Genomic DNA, 20980 nt, shown 5'->3' on the forward strand with positions numbered 1-20980 from the left:
TGTACAGTGATAGGCAATATTATGTCGACTATGTAGATCACGAATGAACTAGGAATTTCATCAGCTTCTGTTGTGTGAGATTTAGTTGATATATAAATCCCCTTCTTATTTCATACGGTACTCTCTAACAATAAAATTAAGTTAATATAGGCTAAAGGACGGGCTGGACATTGTTACTTTAATATTTTGTCGGTGGTGTTTTGTACTTCCTGTGTCTTAGGAGTGAAACGTTGCGTGGAGGAATATATTCCGTGGAGGAATATAGATTTAATTCCTCAGGGGCGGATGTCTCAGGATCAGAGTGCTTCACAAGTGGTTTGTCAATACCAATTGACCGAAGTTGTCGCCGTGTGAAACCATTATTAATATTTTTGTTTAAATGCCGAAATTAATTAAATATCTTATTCAGAATTGCGGTAAGCTCACTTAATTCCGTGATATTAAGACTGAAAGTGAAGAGTGAAAGATATGTTTTTAGAGTAAACTCTTGTTGAAACCTAGTGTTATCAGTTGTATAATAAAAATCTATTCATTGTATCCATTCCGAAGGAAAAATGTAAGGATATAAAACCACATTCTCCTCATATAATTCCGTGATACTGAGACTAATTATTCCGTGATACTACAACCTTAATTCCGTAACTCATAGTATTATATACATAAATGCATTTATTTGACTGTGTATGGATAAAAGAATGTAGCTAGATAGTTACACTTAGGACTATGACTTATATTAACACATTCCATGAATATTGTGAATTAACGTGATTTTTAATGAATTATTATTGATATTGGATTTCTCTTTCTTGCACTTATCAACAGTGATGGTTCCATTACAGACTTTAGACAGCACCATTATCAATTTCAGAACTAGCAAAGTTTTCACACATGACCTTTTCGATATTTACTTTCTGCTACTTGACAATCATGATAAAGTATCCCACAGAACATATCAAATTCGCTCCGTTCCTTTCGAACATCAGCGTTGTATGATCCCTTGCAGACTCCACACACCCAGTCATCATGTCCGGTGTCCGATTGCGATGTGGATGGTTCTTTGCACGGGGGCTCATTCCCGACTCCCGCACTTTTCTTCCGGCTTAACATCGCCTCATGCTGACGTCACCTGGAGGGTTCCTATCGGCAGCTGTTGCGGTGAACGATACGGCTCTTTCATTATAGGTATACATTGCGAGCAGAGTCTTATAATATTTTCCTTAATTTTTTCGATTGCTGTGTTAAACGGATTCTAAATATGGATTGTGAGAATGGCTTTGCAGTTATTGTCCAGGCGCACAGCCCTCTACCTACCTTGGGTTCTTCGTAAGCAGCTTGTGCATAGAGCCCTGCGTGTATATACAAAATATTATCCGCATCCGCACTTCCTTCATCCGCATCCGCAAATGGTTATCCGCGGATATTGTAAATATTTAACTACAGTATACTACACCCAAGGTATTGAATCGGATAGATTTGTTAACATAATACAATATGTCTGAAATCTGGCACCAGACCCCCCACAGTCACAGGTGTATGAGGGATTTTCTCTTGCGACAAGTACCAACGTATTGACCTTTGTTGCTTCCTTCCATTAATTGTGGACATTAGCCAGTGAGGCTTAGGTCAGATTTACGGCTTTATTGTCTCAAATCTCTTTATATATCACCATTCTCCCATATCACTGTCAAGGGTTGCCTAACCACAAGAAAAAATAAGGGTTTACCTGAGTGAAAATCAATAAACTTCATTATTTAGAAATTATCTGCAAAATTATCCGCACTGTCATACGGTTTGCATCCGCCACAGTAACTTCGCGGATATATCCGCATCCGTGCAGGGCTCTACTTATGCACACCTCTGTGGTGGTTTATCTGATGCAGGTTTGCTAGGAGGCATTAGACACTTCGCTTTGACATCTCTCTTGCGGGTTGCCATCCTCGTTATCTTCAAAGGATCCGCAAATGGTTTGGAGTAAATTGGCTATGGCTTGTCGTCGTTTCCGGTGTTGATAGAGGCACGCGAACTGTTTCATTTTCTCCACTGGGATCTGGTTCATTCCTTACAACATTCTGGAGTTCTTGACTGCTAAAAGCAGCCTTATCTGTTGATCTGCTGACATCTGGTACAGAAGAGGTATTGAATGGATGAACATCCGTCTGTGAAAATCCTGAACGGATATGTGCTTGTGTCCCTGCATTCTCATATGTCGCGTTGAGTAGCATATGGAAGTGTTGTGGCAGCATTTGCGTTCTCGATTCAAAATTGTTCCAACTCATTCCTCCAAGCCTGCTTCAAGGGACGATAGACACTGGCATCCAACGGTTGCAGTATGTGATTGGTATGAGAGGGTATTTTGAAAATAATCATGCTGTTTTCTCTTGTGAAATCTATTACATAAGGGCTTACATGACTTCATTGAGAATCCATCAGCAGGAGAACTGGGAGTCTCATTTTCATGCCCTTCGTGGACATTCTTTCTTTGGCCGATACCTTCATGTCTCGAAGTGTCGGATCTTTTCCATTTTTTCCTCCGATTAGTATTATATCACCACCACCACCTTAGGCATGCACAGATAATAATTATTATAATTATGGACATGGATGACGATGATTAATAATATATCCGTGATACTTTATGAAATAAGTCACTCTTTGGCAGCAGGGCACAATATCTTCCACGTCGGGAAATAGGTCGACAGAGAAAATAAAGGATAACCGCACGCTCCTCCATAAATTTGTAGCCAAAATATAAATAAAACACTGGCCTGTTCAACTCTAGGTCGTAATGCGACGCTGGGGCTACTTTAATACAACAGGCATTCGCGACCTGCTAATTCCTAAATCAACTACCAAGACTTGTCGGAAACTCATATAATTTGTGAAACAATATTTACTGGCCTTTGTCTGATGATTCATATGTTCATAACACAGTGGTGCAAAGATCCATACGCCCTATATGGTATTTCTACCCTCGTATTTACGACAATATTTGAAATTATTCCTACCGAAATGACATTACCTCTGCAATATGATCTCAAGGAAAACTTCGATTTACCACCACTACCATAACAACAAAAACACGCATGGAAATGATCCTAGCTTGCGGTTGTAAAACACGAATTTAGACAAATTCCCCAAACAATCCACCATTGAAATATAATTAATGCTTTTTGGTGATCCTGAATACGCCACCGAGGACCTGCACATATGTCTGAAGTACCTCGACATTCTCATCGTGGAAATTTTACACTCGTTAAAGTTAAATTATCACCAATGACTATATAATCCCGTCTGTTAGCTAGCCACAAGTGACCACCATCGTGTTGCATGAAGAAATAAATACAATAAACATCTATATTAGATGATCCACATTCATTAGCAACATTGTACCTTCTCGACTACACACATATGGCACTTATACACAACATTGCACTAATAATAATAATAATAATAATAATAATAATAATGGGAGAAAATGAGGTGGGATTAAAGTCAACTGAAGAAGTGCTTATCTTGGAATTCCAAATTAAAACATTACAACACCGTGGTCAAAACAGAATGCCTGTATGCCAGTGAATGCCTGTCCATGAACTACAAGCTGGAGAAGCTAGAAGTCCTAGAAAGAAGAATCCTCAGAAAAATTATGGGAGCTGTCCAAACTGAAAGCGGATGGAAACTTCGGAGTAACAACGAAGTTTACCAGAAGGTGGAAAGAATCTCAGAGACCATGAAGAAAAGGAGGCTGGTGTTTCTTGGACATCTATACAGAATGAACGCAAATAGACTTACCAAACAGATATTTGATTACTTCTGGAGAAAAAAGACCACTACAGCATGGATTAAGGAAACGAAGAAGGATATCGAAAGGTTAAGCATCTTAGAAGACCAGCTGTTAGAAAGGAATGCGTTTAGGAACACACTGAAGAATTTGGAAGGTGTTCAAGCCGCAGGAAGAACTAGGAAGACCGGACCGGGCGAGTTGGCCGTGCGTGTAGAGGCGCGCGGCTGCGAGCTTGCATCCGGGAGATAGTAGGTTCGAATCCCACTATCGGCAGCCCTGAAGATGGTTTTCCGTGGTTTCCCATTTTCACACCAGGCAAATGCTGGGGCTGTACCTTAATTAAGGCCACGGCCGCTTCCTTCCAACTCCTAGGCCTTTCCTATCCCATCGTCGCCATAAGACCTATCTGTGTCGGTGCGACGTAAAGCCCGTAGCAAAAAAAAAAAAAAAAAAAAAAAAGGAAGACCGGAAGAGCCTGGACAGATGAACAACGGAAGCAGGCCAGCGAACGCATGAAGGAGTATTGGACACAGAGAAAACTCCACACGAAGAGAAAGAAATGAAGTTGTAGCGTGATCCTTAGTGGTCAGTTCGCTTGTAAAAAATAATAATAATAATAATAATAATAATAATGGCGTGAGGTCTGTTCTTTTGATTCGTCGCCCGTAGGTGACCTGTGCCTCGTGATAGGATGAAATGATGATGAAGGCGACACATACACCCAGTCCCCGTGCCAGGGGAATTAGCCAGTTATGGTTAAAATTACCGACCCTATCGGGAATCGAACGCGGTACCCCTGTGACCAAAGTCCAGCACGTTAACCATTTAGCAGGTCGCCTACAGACGTCAAATTTCTGGCGAAACAATTAACTCCTTAACCTGTACTGGTTAAGTATTTCAGCCGTATTTTATATTTATACTAGCTGATGTACCCGTGCTTCGCTACGGAATTCTACATTGTATACAGAACTCTAGGTTAGGTAGTGTACACCTTGTGAGCAAGATTGTATTATATTGCATAACAACGTTACCCTAGAAACGCGACGGGGAAGTCACCAAACGTCTTTTCTCATATGAAAACTGGGTTAGGGAATTTTCATTATGATGGTAGGTCTGCTTGCCTACTTTTTTTTTTTGCTATTTGTTTTACGTCGCACCGACATAGATAGGTCTCATGGCGAAGATGGGATAGGAAAGGCCCAGGAAGTGGAAGGAAGCGGCCGTGGCATTAATTAAGGTACAGCCCCGGCATTTGCCTGGTGTGAAAATGGGAAACCACGGAAAACCATCTTCAGGGCTGCCGACAGTGGGGCTCGAACTCACTGTCTCCCGATTACTGGATACTGGCCGCACTTAAGCGACTGCAGCTATCGAGCTCGGTTGCTTGCCTACTGTCATTTACAATCAGGATGGGGAGTTTTCATTATAATGCCAGACACTCACTCTCCACCTGCTTTTTTTACATTCTCAGAAAGACTGCCTTAGTGGTTTTCCCAAGTGAAATGAACATAGGTCATTACATTGACGTCAGTAGGAATGGCGAGATTAAAAGCAATATGAAATACCGATCAAATGAAAAACCACACATTTTCTCACTTATATCGAACAGTACTACGCTGCCGATCTAACATTCCAAAGTTCCAGAGCTGGAATGGCCAAGCCGCACAGCCTTGATCCGTGAACACACTGTCTTTTTTCGTCGGGGGGGGGGGGGTTCGAATAGCGGGGACAAATCTATGCCCTTTCACTAATCTCTTACCTAGGAGTACCCGATGAGTCGGGAAATCTCATTTCACTACACTGGTGGCGGAAAAATCTAACTGACTTGGAGACAATTTTCCTCCAAACCAGAAGAGAAAACCCCTCTTCACTGCTAATTTGGAACAAAATGAATGTAGAATTTAATAACAGTGAAGTGGAAGACGCTTTTCTTAAGTAACGTCTCTTTTCAGGGTTGAATTTTGAATTATTTAGTGAATTGTAGTGCTATAATTTGGAATAGGCCTAAATTGTAATTCTAGACTATTAATAAGTGAGCCTCCGCCAAATCTGCACACTGCTCATTCAAAACAGCGAGTCAGAGTAGGGAGCGAATAGCTGAAATACTGATGAACCGGTGTGTTACGTACCAGCAGTATCAGACAATGTATGAACCAGAGGAATGGCATGCTAAAGAAAAACGTTTTCTAACTCCCCAGCTCTTTCCCGCCAATATTGAGTCAGGCTGTTATACTCGGTACGCAACAGTGATCCCATCTACCGGAGTTGAGGGCACGATAAGAGGCAAAGAACATCACAACAAACAATGGTCAATGTAATGTTATTGTTGATAAATGTTATGCGCTTTCGATATTGTAGGCCTTCGCATTTAGTTTTCTTCCGACTCTGAAATACTACTCTTATCACAGTCGGTACGGTAAAACTGAATAAAACATAAATGATCGAAAAATGTATTCTCTGTAACTTTTGTTATGTAGTACACTTCTATAGGAGCAATAACGAAGGTATTTAAAAATTAAATTTTAGGCGCCTACACCTAAACTACCATTTCACTCAGGTTCAGTAAAATTGTTTATAGCTTAGACTACAGTTTTCTCTTCCCCGACTCTATATACCGATTTTCATTAAATTCTGTTAACCCATTTTCTCGTGGCTTGGCGTTGATGTTGAGTTAGCAACAAAAATCGAAATTCACGAATATCAGTGTTATCAAAGCCGGTGCGGTAAAATTGTATAAGACATACATGATCGGAAATTTAATTCTATGTAACTTTAGTTATGTATTATTTATCGACAGGACCACTTAAAATATAAATATTTGAGAATTGAATTTTAGGCCTTCCCCTAAACTACCATTTCACTCAGCGTGAATAAAATGATTTATAGCCTAGATTGTAGCGGCTCATCCCCCGACTTTACATACCGATTTTCATTAAATTCTCTTCAGCCGTTTTCAAGTGATGCGTGTACATACATACATACATACATACATACATACATACATACATACATACAGACAGACAGACAGAAATTACGGAAAAGAAAAAAGTGCATTTCCTTGTTACTGTGGACATGAACGTTACATAAATACCATTTTTTTTTCAAATTCTGAGCAATGTACAGACAAAACTCTTATATATATAGACGTTAATTATACAGTAGGTAATTAACAATGTTTGATATCTTGTGATCGTGACTTAAAGGCGTACGGTCACAGTATTTAAATATTTTAAATATATTTTCTTTCTTTTCAGGTATGTGATATTACCGTCGGAGGATGGGCTTCCTGTTTCTTACATGGTATCATTTTTAACGTCTTTACCCTCACAAGACGTTCTTATACCGCAAGATTCCACTTCCCTTATGGTGACGGTTTGTGCTATTATTTATTACTTTTGATTTACCGGTAATTGTTACTGAACAAGTCGAAAAGTGTATTTTTTTAAATACTGCAAACGAAGATCCTTACCAAAACGTCCAGTCTAGAAACATGGTCCTTCAGTGGCAATGTTCAGGATATGTAAAAGACTGAGGGGAATTAGATGTCTTGCTTCAGTTGATTTACGTAGGCTATGTTTCTGAGGCTGATAAATTATTTTCCGTGATACGAATTCCAGTTTACATGAAAATTATACTTCTTTCTTCAAAGCTTAGAGCCCTGAACGGTTAATATCATTTCTTTATTTTGGGTCGGCCTGAGTGGCTTAGATGGTGGAGCTTTGGTTTTCTGAGCCCAAGGTTGTGGGTCGGCTCAGACCAGTGGTATTATGAGGTGCCCAAAAGCACAGTACGGTATTAGTGGAAGGTTTTACAGATGTATGGTTCTCGGATTTCAGTACTTGTATTGCACGACAGAATTTAAGAAAAGAATTGCCATAGCAAAAGAAGGCTTTAAGAATAAATCAAAATTACTTTGTGGACCACTAAACAAAGATTTGAGGAAAAGACTTGCTAAGTGTTATATTTGGAGCATATCGCTGTATGACGCAGAGACTTGGACATCGAGAAAGGAAGATGAGAGAAGATTGGAGGCACTAGAGATGTGAGTATGGAAGAGAATAGAACAAGTGAAATGGGAAGACCGGGTAAGGAATGAGGAGGTATTGTGAAGAGTTGGAGAAGAACGAAGTATGTTGCAAATCATTAGAAGGAGCAAAATGAACTGGATCAGACATTGTTTGAGGAGGGACTGTTTACTGAAAGAAGGATTAGAAGGAATGGTGAAAGGCAAACGAGGAAGAGGAAGGAAAAAATATCAAATGTTGGATAATAGCAAAGAAAATACATATTCGGACATGAAAAACTTGGCGCAGGACAGACAACAGTGGAAGAGGTTCGTCCCATGACAAGACCTGCCATAAGTCAGAATACCTAGATGATGAGATAATGTATTCTAACTTTCAATTTTTTTATATACAGGCTTTTAGTTTTCTTCCTTTAATTACATTTTAAGAGTAGAAAGACCATACCCATTTTTGTTTTACGGGTAGTTAAACTAACTTGAAATAAAACTATTTCAACCTGAATATAACTTATGCGAAGAAGAATTCATCTTCCAATTGTACCTATCAACATTCGACGTATTTCATTGGCTGTAGAAAGCAACGGTAGCTTCCACCTTCCCGATCATAGAAAATATTGTGCATATCTTCGTATTGTAGCGTATTCCAGCACGGTCTGTTGGCACTTACGGAATTTTAAATCTGAGAGACCCGTATCAGTAAGTTTACTGGTGTTTAAGAACTCCATTTTCATAGCAGATAAATCAAGCACTAAAACAACTCTCACAATTCGTGGCAATTTAAGTGGTATTCGTCCGGCTCCATGGCTAAATGGTTAGCATTGTGGCCTTTGGTCACAGGAGTCCCGGGTTCGATTCCCGGCGGGGTCGGGAATTTTAACCATAATTGCTTAATTTCGCTGACACGGGGGCTGGGTGTATGTGTCGTCTTCATCATCATTTCATCCTCGTCGCGACCCCATCGCGACACGCAGGTCGCCTACGGGAGCAATTCGAAAGACCTGCATCTGACGAGCCGAACTTGTCCTCGGACCCTCCCGACACTAAAAGCCATACGCTATTTCCATAAGTGGTATTATTATTATTATTATTATTATTATTATTATTATTATTATTATTATTATTATTATTATTATTATTATCTGGCTCTTTGGCTGAGCGGTCAGTATACTGGTCTTATGTTCAGTGAGCCCTGTATTCGATTCTTGGCCGGTTCAGGGATTTTAAATAGCGTATGGTTAATTCCTCTGATTCGGGGACTGGCTTTTTGTCTTAATCTCAATACACATCTCTTCATCTACACACGGAACTACCAACCAGTCCAGCTCCATGGCTAAATGGTTAGCGTGCTGGCCGTTGGTCACAGGGCTCCCGGTTTCAATTCCTGGCAGGGTCGGGAATTTTAACCACCATTGGTTAATTTCGCTGGCACGGGGGCTGAGTGTCTGTGTCGTCTTCATAATAATTTCATCCTCCTCATGACGCGTAGGTTGCCTACGGGTGTCAAATCAAAAGACCTGCACCTGGCGAGCCGAACATGTCCTCGGACACTCTCGGCACTAAAATCCATACGTCATTTCATTTACTACCAACCACCCCAGAAACATGCAGTACTGATCACATCCCTTCACATAGAATTGGTGCCAAGACAGTAATCCAGCCGTAAAACGAGGCCAAATCGCTACACGTTCCAACCCCAAGAAAAGTAGGAAAAGGTCCAGGAAGATGTGTATTATTATTATTATTATTATTATTATTATTATTATTATTATTATTATTATTATTATTATTATTATTATTATCATTATTACTCCATTTTTGTTTTCTGCTGTTTTTTCATTCCATAATTCTTCCAATGGGAAGTTATTGTCGTCAGTGTGTAAACCTGCGCATCAGTCAACCAATCATTCAAGATTTGTTTAAGTAAACAGTTTTTAGATGCTTCCTTTTGTTGCGGAATATTTATTAGGCTTTCGTTCGTAAGGATGGTTGTTTAAATAATAGTGATTTTTTTTACAGAATGGAGTAAAACTGTTTTTATTAAATAATAATAATAATGGTAATAATGAAACAACTAATCGGAATGTATTAGAATTATTCTATCGGTGATAAGTAATTAAAACTTACAAGATTATGCCTTTTTAAATAGAACGTATTTGATTACTGTCTCACGAGGAAGTTACCTATACCGTGCCTGTTTAAATACGTACGAAGTATTTTATAAATGTTTCATGAGGAGGTTAACTACGCACATGTGACATAACAGATCTCGCGTGGCTGCAGTTAGCTGATCTGGGTATCTTTATGAGGGGCTTTGGAGAGCCGAGATAATTTTAATTCGTATCGTACTTCACAGTATGCACGTGTAATGTAAAGGGCTATGTCCTCAATAATAACTTTCAATTATTTTACAATTTCCCTCGGTTTTTTAATCCTAGCTTTATTTTCAGTACCTCAAAGCTATCTCTGAAAATCGAATGTCCAGTTTCACATTTTATTAAAGCTTTGTTTAATTAATGTTTCTCTTTTCCTACCATTTCATTGTTTCTTGCAAGATTTCGGGGTTTTGCTCCGAAAATAACGAATAGAATTTCATGAGTAGGAATGAAAACTTTCCTGGTATATTAAGAGTGATGAAGCTAAAATTTGGATATTCATTACTGTAAGTTCTTCATTGTACCGCTAGATGGGACGACTAGTCGCAGCTCTGTGTACGATAGGCCTAATGTTGTTCGAGCACTTCATGTGTTGGCGGTAGCTAGACTGGTATTAAAGGCATCCCAGAGCTGATTGCCATGCTATATACTATCTTGTCAATCTTATCATAGAAGGTAAAGCTTTCCGTAGATTGTACTTTCAGGAACATAATTCCTCCATATGTTGTTGTTGTTGTTGTTATTGTTAATTCTTTTTAGGGGGCAAAACAACGTGATTATCAATTCCATCGACATTTGCGACTTATCTTTATTGCAGTCTGTTAAGTCTTCAGTTTGGAAGCGGATTGAATTCTCATATAGCACCACCAACGGCTATGCAGTTGTAGGGCAACTGCTGAAACCGATGGCGCCGCCATGAGGAGACGTATAAGACATGATGAGAAATGAAGTAGTTTGCCAGTGCTTTCCTCACTGCGCCAGAAAGTGCTGTTGCAGCATGAACCATATGAGTAGCATCTTTCGCTCCGAATATCATGACCCAGCACGCCTAGATACCAGCAGCTTCCATACTGTCACGATTATAAATGAGACTGAGACTGTGGTGGAAAATACTTTTTGCTCTGGCCTGTGCCAAGTGTTCCATGTAAAAATACCGCACCCGTCAGAAATTAGCAACAAGGTGGACTTATTCTAGTAGCATTCGTATTACTAGGTATTTATTTACTATGGAGCGAGACACGTATCTAGCGAAATTCTTTTTTCATATCCCAAGTAACGTTACTTGATTTCGTTGAAACCCTTTAGTATCTTTTGACGTCTGGTTTGACTTTGTATGTATATTTTCCTCTTCAGATACGGCACTTCAACGTCTGGTTTTTCGTACATGTTTCTTGAGAGTATAACACAGAGTTAGAACCTTGTGATGTAATATTTTATTCACATTTCTTCTATATCTCGCAATTTGCACTACATTCGAAACGTTTTCGGTATATCCTAGGGATTGCAGCAATTACATATATCAGATAAACATCGGATTCTTCAAATGATGAAATCTCTAAGTTGAGCAAGTTTCGTAAATCACCCGCTCCAAGTATGTTCACTGAATGGTTGCTGTAAAAATTTACTACCTAATGGCACAGCACTTCTCGACGTTTGATGAAGAACGGCAGTGACAGTTGAGAAGAAGCAGGAAAACTATTCTCGTCACCTCGAGGCTGAGGTACAGGAAGTTGTTTTTAATTTATATGTTTTTAATGCGGGCTATACAGCCAATTCCGTCGTCTCTAGAGATCGCCGAGTAGACCTATGGCGCAGTTTTGTACATGATGGTCATTGGAGGAATGTCAGAGAGGAACCTGCTGCTTGTTATAAATTATAAGCAGTATTTCCAACTTACATTTTCAAGATCCGCTAAAGACTACTAAAAATCCGCTAAAATTCCGCCAAGAAATCCGATCTCAAATAATGAGCAATAATAATAATAATAATAATAATAATAATAATAATAATAATAATAATAATAATAATAAAAGTAAATGTCTGTTCACCTGATCTGTGAGTTTCACTGGGATTAACCCCCTGCCTACGAGCCGGCGAGCTAAAACTTGTGGGCGTTTTACTGCCGGGTGCCAACTAGGTGAGTCCCCTACCTCAAGGGCCACACACAGAACAGACCAGTTCATTAAACGGTCTTCATAGCATAAATATAAATGCCACTCTTTCAGAGTTTCATTATCTGTCGTCATTCGTCAACTAACAGATAAGTATACCCTTTCCCCACGCATTAAAATTTATACCATGATCTCATAACATCAAATCCAAATAACATTTTTTCCTCATGTGACTGCTAGCTCCTGACAAGAAATACGGAACAGCTCGGAGACAGACTGGAGTACAAATTTAAAAAAAAACGTAAAATGGATAAAACACTAAATTCCGCTATAATAAATCTAGAATTCCGCCAAAAATCCGCTGTCCGCTAAATGATATATTTCTCCGCCGACAGTCTTCTAATTCCGCCAAATTTAGCGGAAAATCCGCCAAGTTGGCAACACTGATTATAAGCTACTGTGTACCACGTGGAAGGCGCTGAATAAACTCAGAACTGGTGTGTCTCGATGTGAAACAAATCTCAAAATGTGGATCTTTATGGAAACCTTCAGGATCCAGAATACCTTTCGATTTATGGAGAACTAGAGAGACTGCACACTGGATGACCTATTTTCAAGAAGAGACAAGACTGTCTGAGTTGCTGAATTCCGGGTTTCACGGCACATTTAATTATGCGTTGTTATTGTCTCTACATTTTAGGTTCACGTCGTAGGGACATAACGACTTGTGCCTTAATTAAGATACACCCCCCAGCATTTGCGTGGTGTGAAAGTGGGAAACTACTGAAACCCATCTTCAGGGCTGCCGGCAGTGGGGGTTCGAATCGACTATCTCCCGAATGGAAACTGACAACTACGTGACCCAAACCGTGTAGGCAACTCGCTTGGATATTCTTTTTTATGAATTTTGTTAACTATTTGATGTATGTATGTTTACGTTTATTGTTTAGTAATTACATGTCCTGGACACGTAAAATGAAATAAATAAAATAATGTAAATTACTTCGTAATCACGTTCTTCAATACAACGAAATACGTATCTGCAGTATACATCAATCGCCTCGGCCCATGAACTGGTCGCATTTCTGAACAAACCGCGCTATCGATATGGCTGTTCTCACCGCACTGTTCTCAGATCCTATTCCATTATGTTAAGCATATTTACATAACATCCTGAAACTGTCTCGTATGTTCGTGACATCACCAGTGACGTGTTCACGTAGTATGAGAATACTCTGCTTTAAGCAATGCAAACTGCACCCTTGGGTTTCGGCATTGAGTCCTGTTACAATTAAATTACCTTTAATGAGACTGAACTATATGTACTGACAAGTTAAGGAGCTCGGTGCAAAATTTGGGCGTATGCCGTCTCTTAAAACTTGGAAGTTAACGTCACCCGAAATGGGGTTTTTCAAACACATTGTGTGATTATTCTGTTGATGAATCGTCACACAAAATAGACGTTTGTTTTATCAATATTATAATGCAGCACATAAAGTGTGAAAATCTCCTTTCTAGTAGGCTACTTCAGAAACTGGGGTATTTATGAGGAAATACATAATTTCGTTAGCATTAATTCATACATTGGAGTAGCTGAATTATATTTTCATTGGATGAATCTGTAGTCAAGTTACGTGAAGCGCATATCAACAGTGTATTAACGGATTTTTGTCCTATTGACATGCCACAATATGTTTCTCAATCCATCGTTCTAGTATACGCCTAGTCTATTTAAACTGATGAATATGATAAAATGATCGTTGAGTAAATGGGACTGATAAGAGTAAGTCTGATATATACCTGCGTAATACAGGGCCATGTAGCTGTACGCTTTCATTTAGGATATAGTGGGTTCGGACCCCACCTTCGACAATCCTGAAGATAATTTTCCATGGTTTTCCATTTTCCCACCAGGCAAATGTTTCCTTCCCCATTCCCAGCCCATTACTAAATCATCGTCGTAGAAAATATGAATCTGGTAGTGCGACTTTAAGCCGCTAGCAAAACTATATTATTTTGTTGCACATTTCCTGACAGTTTTATGGATTCTTTAAACTAGACATCGTAGGTACGTAGTACAAGGTGCAGTGGTTTGTGCACTTCCTTCTGAATTGTTAGACTATAGAAGACATTCGCAGAATTTTATAAAATTTATATTTTTAAATTAAACAGCTCCCTCTGTGGGATCAGTGTAGATTTTCAGCCTCCGGATCAGAAGAGCACGGATTCAAAACCGACAGACGTGGTCGGATTTTTTAAGGGCAAATAGGAGTCCATTCGGCACTCCACGTCGTACGATGTCGGCATATAAAAGATTTCTGCACGCACATTTGGTATTTACCCGACAAATTAATTAAAACTCAGCCATAGTTCCCCCAACAGAGATAGTTTTCTCTCCCATCTAGTAGCGTAACACTGAACGACGAAATTGACGAGCAAGCTGACTAATGGCGTCAAATCAAAATGCCAGCTCACTGTAGATGAGACCATACGATTCTTCTTCTTATTATTATTCTTCTTCTTATTATTATTATTACGAATTCGAAATTAACAAACCGTTTGTAATTATTCTGTACCCATAATTAGTGCCGAAAAATATAATGTGAATGAACCATTAAATATGGTGGCTCTTCTGGAAGGTACTTAAAATATTTATCAAAACAGTGTCTCAGTGTTTGGTTGTGTTTTGAGGTGGGTGTTCCTGATTCTTTAACTCCCACGTCTGCCTTTGATTTTCATACCCTTTAACTGGCCGAGAAATCATTGAAAAAATGAAAATCCAGCAGCCTGTTTCCAGTCATTCGACCGGGTCAGGAATGGAATAAATGAAGCCGTCATCTAGTAGCGGTGAGGATAGGAATTATGCCGGCTGCCGAAGCATGTTGTACTCCTCTGGGATAACGATTAGTGACTGACAGATGAAATGAAATGATATTGGAGAGTGTTGCTGGAATGAAAGATGACAGGGGAAACCCGGAGTACCCGGAGAAAAACCTCTCCCTGCTCCGCTTTGTCCAGCACAAATTTCACATGGAGTGACCGGGATATGAACCACGGAACACAGAGGTGAGAGGCCGGCGCGCTGCCGCCTGATTACCCGTCTTGTTTCACTGTAAAAATGTAATTCATTTTCAATTTTCTATTGTCATTGTTGGGTATTCAGTTCTTTTTTGTCATGACAAAAAACTTTCATAAATCCTTCTTAACAATAAAACACAAATTGAAGTTGTAGGAAAATTCCAGAAGAGTCCGTTGCTAAGCTGGTGACAGATAATGCTCTTTGTTATCCCAAGTAACCGGGAGTTTAGTGTATTTGAATTTCATGTTCGATCACGAGTACTTTTTTTATGAAGAGCGAATGGAAGCAAGCGTACTGATGGTATCTGGCGCTGCAATGAAAGAGCTGGCACGGTCGTCAGAGATAGAAGACAGGTGCACGGAAGGTGCCACATTGCAAGCAAGTTCGCACGTACATTCGAGTTGGCAACAGCGTATTACGTGATGTAACTGTAGATTATGTCAAGGTGATGAGGAAAATTCGAACCGTTCACGGTTTCAGTGGGCAGCACAATGCTCTCTGTGATTATCATGCCATTATTGTGGTCATTTTGCTCCGAGGCCACGTATCTTGTGCCGTGTGGAAGAATGATTTATTACCAGTGCCGAATATATTGAGGAATGTGCGATTCTGCTTGTGGATTGACATGGAATTAGATGTTTAACAATAATCACTTTTGTTCGAATAATATCTGGCCGGGATCCTTTCCCTTCCTATTTCACGAAGTGAGTTTGCTGTGTGGTGCAGACCGTATAGCTGCTAGCTTGCTTCCGAGAGATTCGGGGTTCGAAACTCTCAGTCGGCAGCTCCGTAGATCCCGTTTTGATCACCAGGCAAATGGCAGAGTTTTACCTTTAATCGAGGCCACAGTTGCTTCTTTCCCATTCATAGACCTTTCCTATCCCATCTTCGCCGAAAACCTGTCTTGAGTTAGCCTACAGCTACGTGTTACGTTAAACTGCTAGATGAAGAAAGCTCGACATAAATAGTAGTTGCCAGAAATGCCGTGGATGCCGCAACAGGATGTGATACCTTTACCTCTGCTTGTGATCAAATTGCTTACAATTTTGATTTATTTTCTCTTCACTAAATCTCGCCTAATGTGAACATTTTCCTTTTGTGATGTATATTTAATCACATTATTTTCTTATGGCATCTCTAAGCTGTTTTGTTTTATGTTTTGAATATCTTGATTAATGTTGATCATTTAGGAAATGAAATGTACTGGCGTTTTACTACTTACGGCAGAGTTAAGTCTTAAGTCATCGTTTTTTTCTTTCGTTTTTCGTTTTTATACAAGTTGTTTTACGTCGCACCGACACAGATTGGTCTTATGGCGACGATGTGGCTGGGAAGGGCTTGGGAGTGGGAAGGAAGCGGCCGTGGCCTTAATTTGCATGGTGTGAAAATGGGAAATCACGGGAAACCATCTTCAGGGCTGCCGACAGTGGGGTTCGAACCCACTATCTCCCGAATATTGGATACTGGCCACACTTAAGCGCTGCAGCTATCGAGCTCGGTTAAGTCATCTTAAAATACTTTTTTTTTTCTGTATTTTTTCATAGTCGTTTATTCAAAAGCCACAACTTTCATGTTTTCCTAGTTAGAGTTAATATAACGGCTTGGGCTTTTCAGTCGGTCAGCACGTGATAATATTTTAATAAATTGTGTCAGTTAAGAAAAATGGAAAGCATTGTTGCTGAATGTATAAAACCAATCACATATCTTCATTAAATCTTCTTCTTGTTCTTTCTTGCCCTTTTTCCACAATTTTCTGGGGTCTGCATCAGTATGGATTAAAAGTTTTACGGCCGAATAGCTTTCTTGACGCCAAACCTATGGAGAGGGATGTATTCACTATTACTGATGTGTCAAGATGATCGCAAATACACAGCCTCCGAACTAGAGGAGTTAAATAAACGCGGCTAAAATCCCTGTCCTGGCCGGGAATCGAACCCGGGGGCTCTGAACCAAAGGCCACTAGGCTGACTATACAGCCAAGGAGCCGGACATAAGACTAATCACATCCCTTCTCTTCAGTGCTACAGCGTAGAGAGGATTTTGGCTACCTTTATGTATTTTCTGCCTTCATCTTTGTACCTTCAGCATTTTATGACCTTGTTTCACAACATCTGGCCACTTTTTGTTGGGTGTTCCTCTCTTTTGTTTTTCAATAATCCATTCGTGCAGGAATGCCATTTTCCTTCCCTCCATACGTTACACATGTCTCAACCAAGTCAGTCACGAAGATTTTACTAAGCCGACTCTGTTATGATCTCATGTGAAATTCTCCGTTGGATCTTTCTCTCCAGATATCCCATTCTCTCACAGGGTCATGGATTTTCCAACACACGGAGGTCGACTTCAGTACTGTATCATACGTCACAGCTGGTCTATCAGGGTTTTATAAATACTCGGTTTGGTGGTTCCGGACAACAAAGCTTATTTGAGGTTGGCAAGATATGCGTTATTACTAGGTATCATACGTTTATTAGTTCTTTTAAATACTGATATAAAACTAAAATGAAATAGGCCCTACATGAAAATATGGATACAAAATAATCAACACAAGTGCGATAAGTACCTGGAAGAGATTAATATTTAGATTAGAGTGTGCGTAATCTGTCATTCACAACTGATAAGGAATATTTATGAGAACTCCACGAGTGCTTTTTATATTTTATATAGTCTATTACGCCCCATGCAGATTTAAAGAAAATGAAATACTAACTTTGTGAAGAGTTCCTAATTCAATTTTATATGCCTTGTGATTCAGAATTTTCAGCATCTTAGAAAGAAACTACTGCGACTGGTTAAAGTGTCTGAGCATCGACGTCATCTGCCAGAAATTGATTTCATCCTTACTCATCATTTTAGACTTCCAGACCAATGTAGAAAGAAAGTTCATGTGATGAAATCTTGTTGCATTTTAGGATTCATTTTCAATTCCTTTTCTTTGTTGGTCATTGCAGTGCCCTGCATATGCAAGCTATAGTGATGGAAGAAGATTCCTTGGTCTTCTTTGAGATGTGTTTTGTATGGTCCGAGGTGTTTACAAATGAAGCTGAGATTATTGTTGTGTAATGTGAGAAACTGTAAGATACTTGGTCAGGGGCTGGCATCATCCTCCAGCCGGATGTCTGACAGTGTACTAATTCCTTCTCCGTGCTCCTCACAAAGCAGCTAGTTGGCCTCAAAGTTGGGGTCAGTCATCCGGTCCTTTGAATGTTGGCCGGACATTGCTCCTACCAAGAAGGAAATGTTCATCGCACAAAGCATATGGTATACGAAAGGAATTATAATGGAGCTATTCTGATTCCTGTAATTAATATTTTCATTTTATGTCCAGAAAGATCAAGTTGTATGTATAGTTTTACAAAGCGCTAAGCGTGATAGTTCATCTTTCTTTAAAGAGTTGCTGCATAATTTGTCAGATTCCAGCGTGGTTTTCTTCTTGTTGTGGCTGTATGATAATACAGAGAATTGTTTAAGAACATTTTCATCAGTACGATCGATAAGGGTGAAACAACAATTACGAACAAATCTGTTGCAGCATGATACTTAGATTATGAAACACAGTAGGATTTAATTTCTGGTATTAATTTTTAACCAATGAATATGTTTTCAGGTTATAAATTGAAGTGTATTAATTTGTTATCTTTATTCTTAAAACTATGAAGGCGTATTTTAAAATAATGTGCATTGTACTATGGCAATTTTTTACAAATAGGTAGTGATAGCACTGCATGAAATTTTGCTGTAGTTCTTCGGTGTGTTTTCAGCCCTCTTCTCTTTCATTTAGCTAGTCTGTTTTGCGGGACATCTGATTGCCACGTGGTCATTGTAACGAAAACCACTTCCGTGATTGTCAATTTCCGCGAGCTTTCATATCGGTAACTCTTCAGCTGGTCTCACTAGGATGAGTGAACGCAGTGAAAATGAAAATCCACAGCCTGTTTCAAGTTTCAACCGGGTCAGGAATGAAATGAATGAAGCCCCCATCTAGCGGTGAGGATAGGAACTGTGCTAGTTGCCGAAGCCTGTCGCACTCCTCTGGGGCAATGATTAATGACTGACAGATGAAATGATACTGGAGAGTGTTGCTGGAATGAAAGATGACAGGGAAAACCAGAGCACCCGGAGAAAAACATGTCCCGCCTCCGCTTTGTCCAACACAAATCTCACATGGAGTGACCGTGATTTGAACCATGGAACCTAGCGACGAGAGGCCGGCGCGTTGCCGCCTGAGCCGCGGAGGCTTAACTTGAACACAATCTGATACATCTTTGTCAAAGCCCTAGGCACTGCCAGTAATCGAACCTGCCAAGTACTAGGGGCAGATTTATGTAACCATACTTTCTCGTAAATCCAAAATTCCAAACGTATTCAAAAAATATTGACAAGAAATACGTGTAACAGCAAATTTGTTTGAAAAATATTAATGTTACTAAACATAATTTGGACATGTAGGTACAATATGTTGAAACAATTTATTTTGCCATCTCGTATCTCAGACCTCTTTTCTTGTTATTGGTCATCATTTCAAATCCTTTCTCGTAAGTCATTTCGGTTTGTACAAGTAGGCCTACTCTTGAAATGAATACATTTTCAAGGATGTTACTGGAACTATCTGATATTTCATTTGTGTGCTTTTTTATTGTCTGCAGAAGAATCAGAAGGAATTAATTGCAGGCAAATCATTAATAAAATCCTAACATTTTTATATCGTCCCTGCTTAGGACAGTTTGGCCCAAGAATTCAGAGAGACCGATTCAACTACTCTAAGTAGGAAGAGTATGTTCATTATATATGATTTCATCCAATTTCACCTTTTGTGTGATTCGCCGTGGAGGAAACTCTATTAAGGACTTTTTATCTTAAAAGATTCGTTCATTTTTCAGTATCTTTATGGGTGAGCTGAGGTGATGAAGTAATTTTAGAGTTTAGTTGCCTTTATCTTGGAAATTAACGACATTAAACAGACAAATGCCATGTTAATAATCTGTATCATACTGGTATTAGTCGTTCGGGTATGGGTAATATGATCTATAATTATGCATGTAAATACGTGTATTTTGTTGGTATGGAATTCGTTGATAATCCACTGAATAGCAGATTGAGTCGGTTTAGTTTCTGCAATAATTAACTTCAGAGCTCTTTTGTGGCTAACCAAATTGATATGGTGAACATGTTAAAGTGATCTGTTGAGCTTTATACTTAGATACGTCGGTCGTTATTTCTCCGTCTCCAGATAATGATAGTTTGATATAAGGGTTTTTACAGGATCCTTATGAAATATTTACTGACATAACATTTCGCGGAAATGTCTTCAACTTTTTCCTTATATCTTACGGATATATTACTCGGAGAACTTATAAGTTAGGAGCACAGATGCTGCTAGCATTTTTGTTTCGGCTTCGATCTCGGCATATCGTATCTTAATGGTAAAATATTGCTTCTGTGGAATTTTCAGTCAGCAGGATCTCACATTCTTCGATGTAAATAGGTGAGGTTATGTGATAAAGATAATGGTAACAACGGATAAAAATTGAAATCACCATAAGCCTCCTTTTATATCACGACAGCTTAACTTAGGACTAATTACTACAAGATCGAATCCTGGCTCACTGAGTGGTCAGAGGACGTTCAAAACGGGGTCTACAACCGAGCCTAGCACTGCGCCCAATTACTTCCTCACTTGTGTTAGGCTCCTCTGTCTTACTTCCTACTTCAACCTTTCATTTTATCCTTCATCCTTCATTTCCTTATATAACTCTTTCGTGTCTTCTACTCCGACATTTTTATTACTGGAATAATAGAAGGGTGAGACTGCAGAAGATCTTGAGAAGCTGC

At 39.4% G+C, this 20980-nt stretch overlaps 1 protein-coding gene across 2 annotated transcripts in view; it reads left to right on the forward strand.

Moving 5' to 3' along the window:
• Window positions 1-20980, forward strand: part of Polr2H (DNA-directed RNA polymerases I, II, and III subunit Rpb8) — a 750482-nt gene that overhangs the window by 348087 nt on the left and 381415 nt on the right. The window contains exon 2 of one of the 2 annotated variants that reach the window (XM_068225446.1): window positions 7036-7153. The exons of the other annotated variant lie outside the window; for it this stretch is intronic. Within the exon in view, the coding sequence (XP_068081547.1) occupies window positions 7036-7153 (118 nt within the window). The remainder of the gene's footprint in view (window positions 1-7035; window positions 7154-20980) is intronic. 2 annotated transcript variants of the gene reach the window in all.

This window comes from Anabrus simplex, chromosome 1, assembly GCF_040414725.1.
Source record: "Anabrus simplex isolate iqAnaSimp1 chromosome 1, ASM4041472v1, whole genome shotgun sequence".
NCBI classification, from domain to species: domain Eukaryota; kingdom Metazoa; phylum Arthropoda; class Insecta; order Orthoptera; family Tettigoniidae; genus Anabrus; species Anabrus simplex.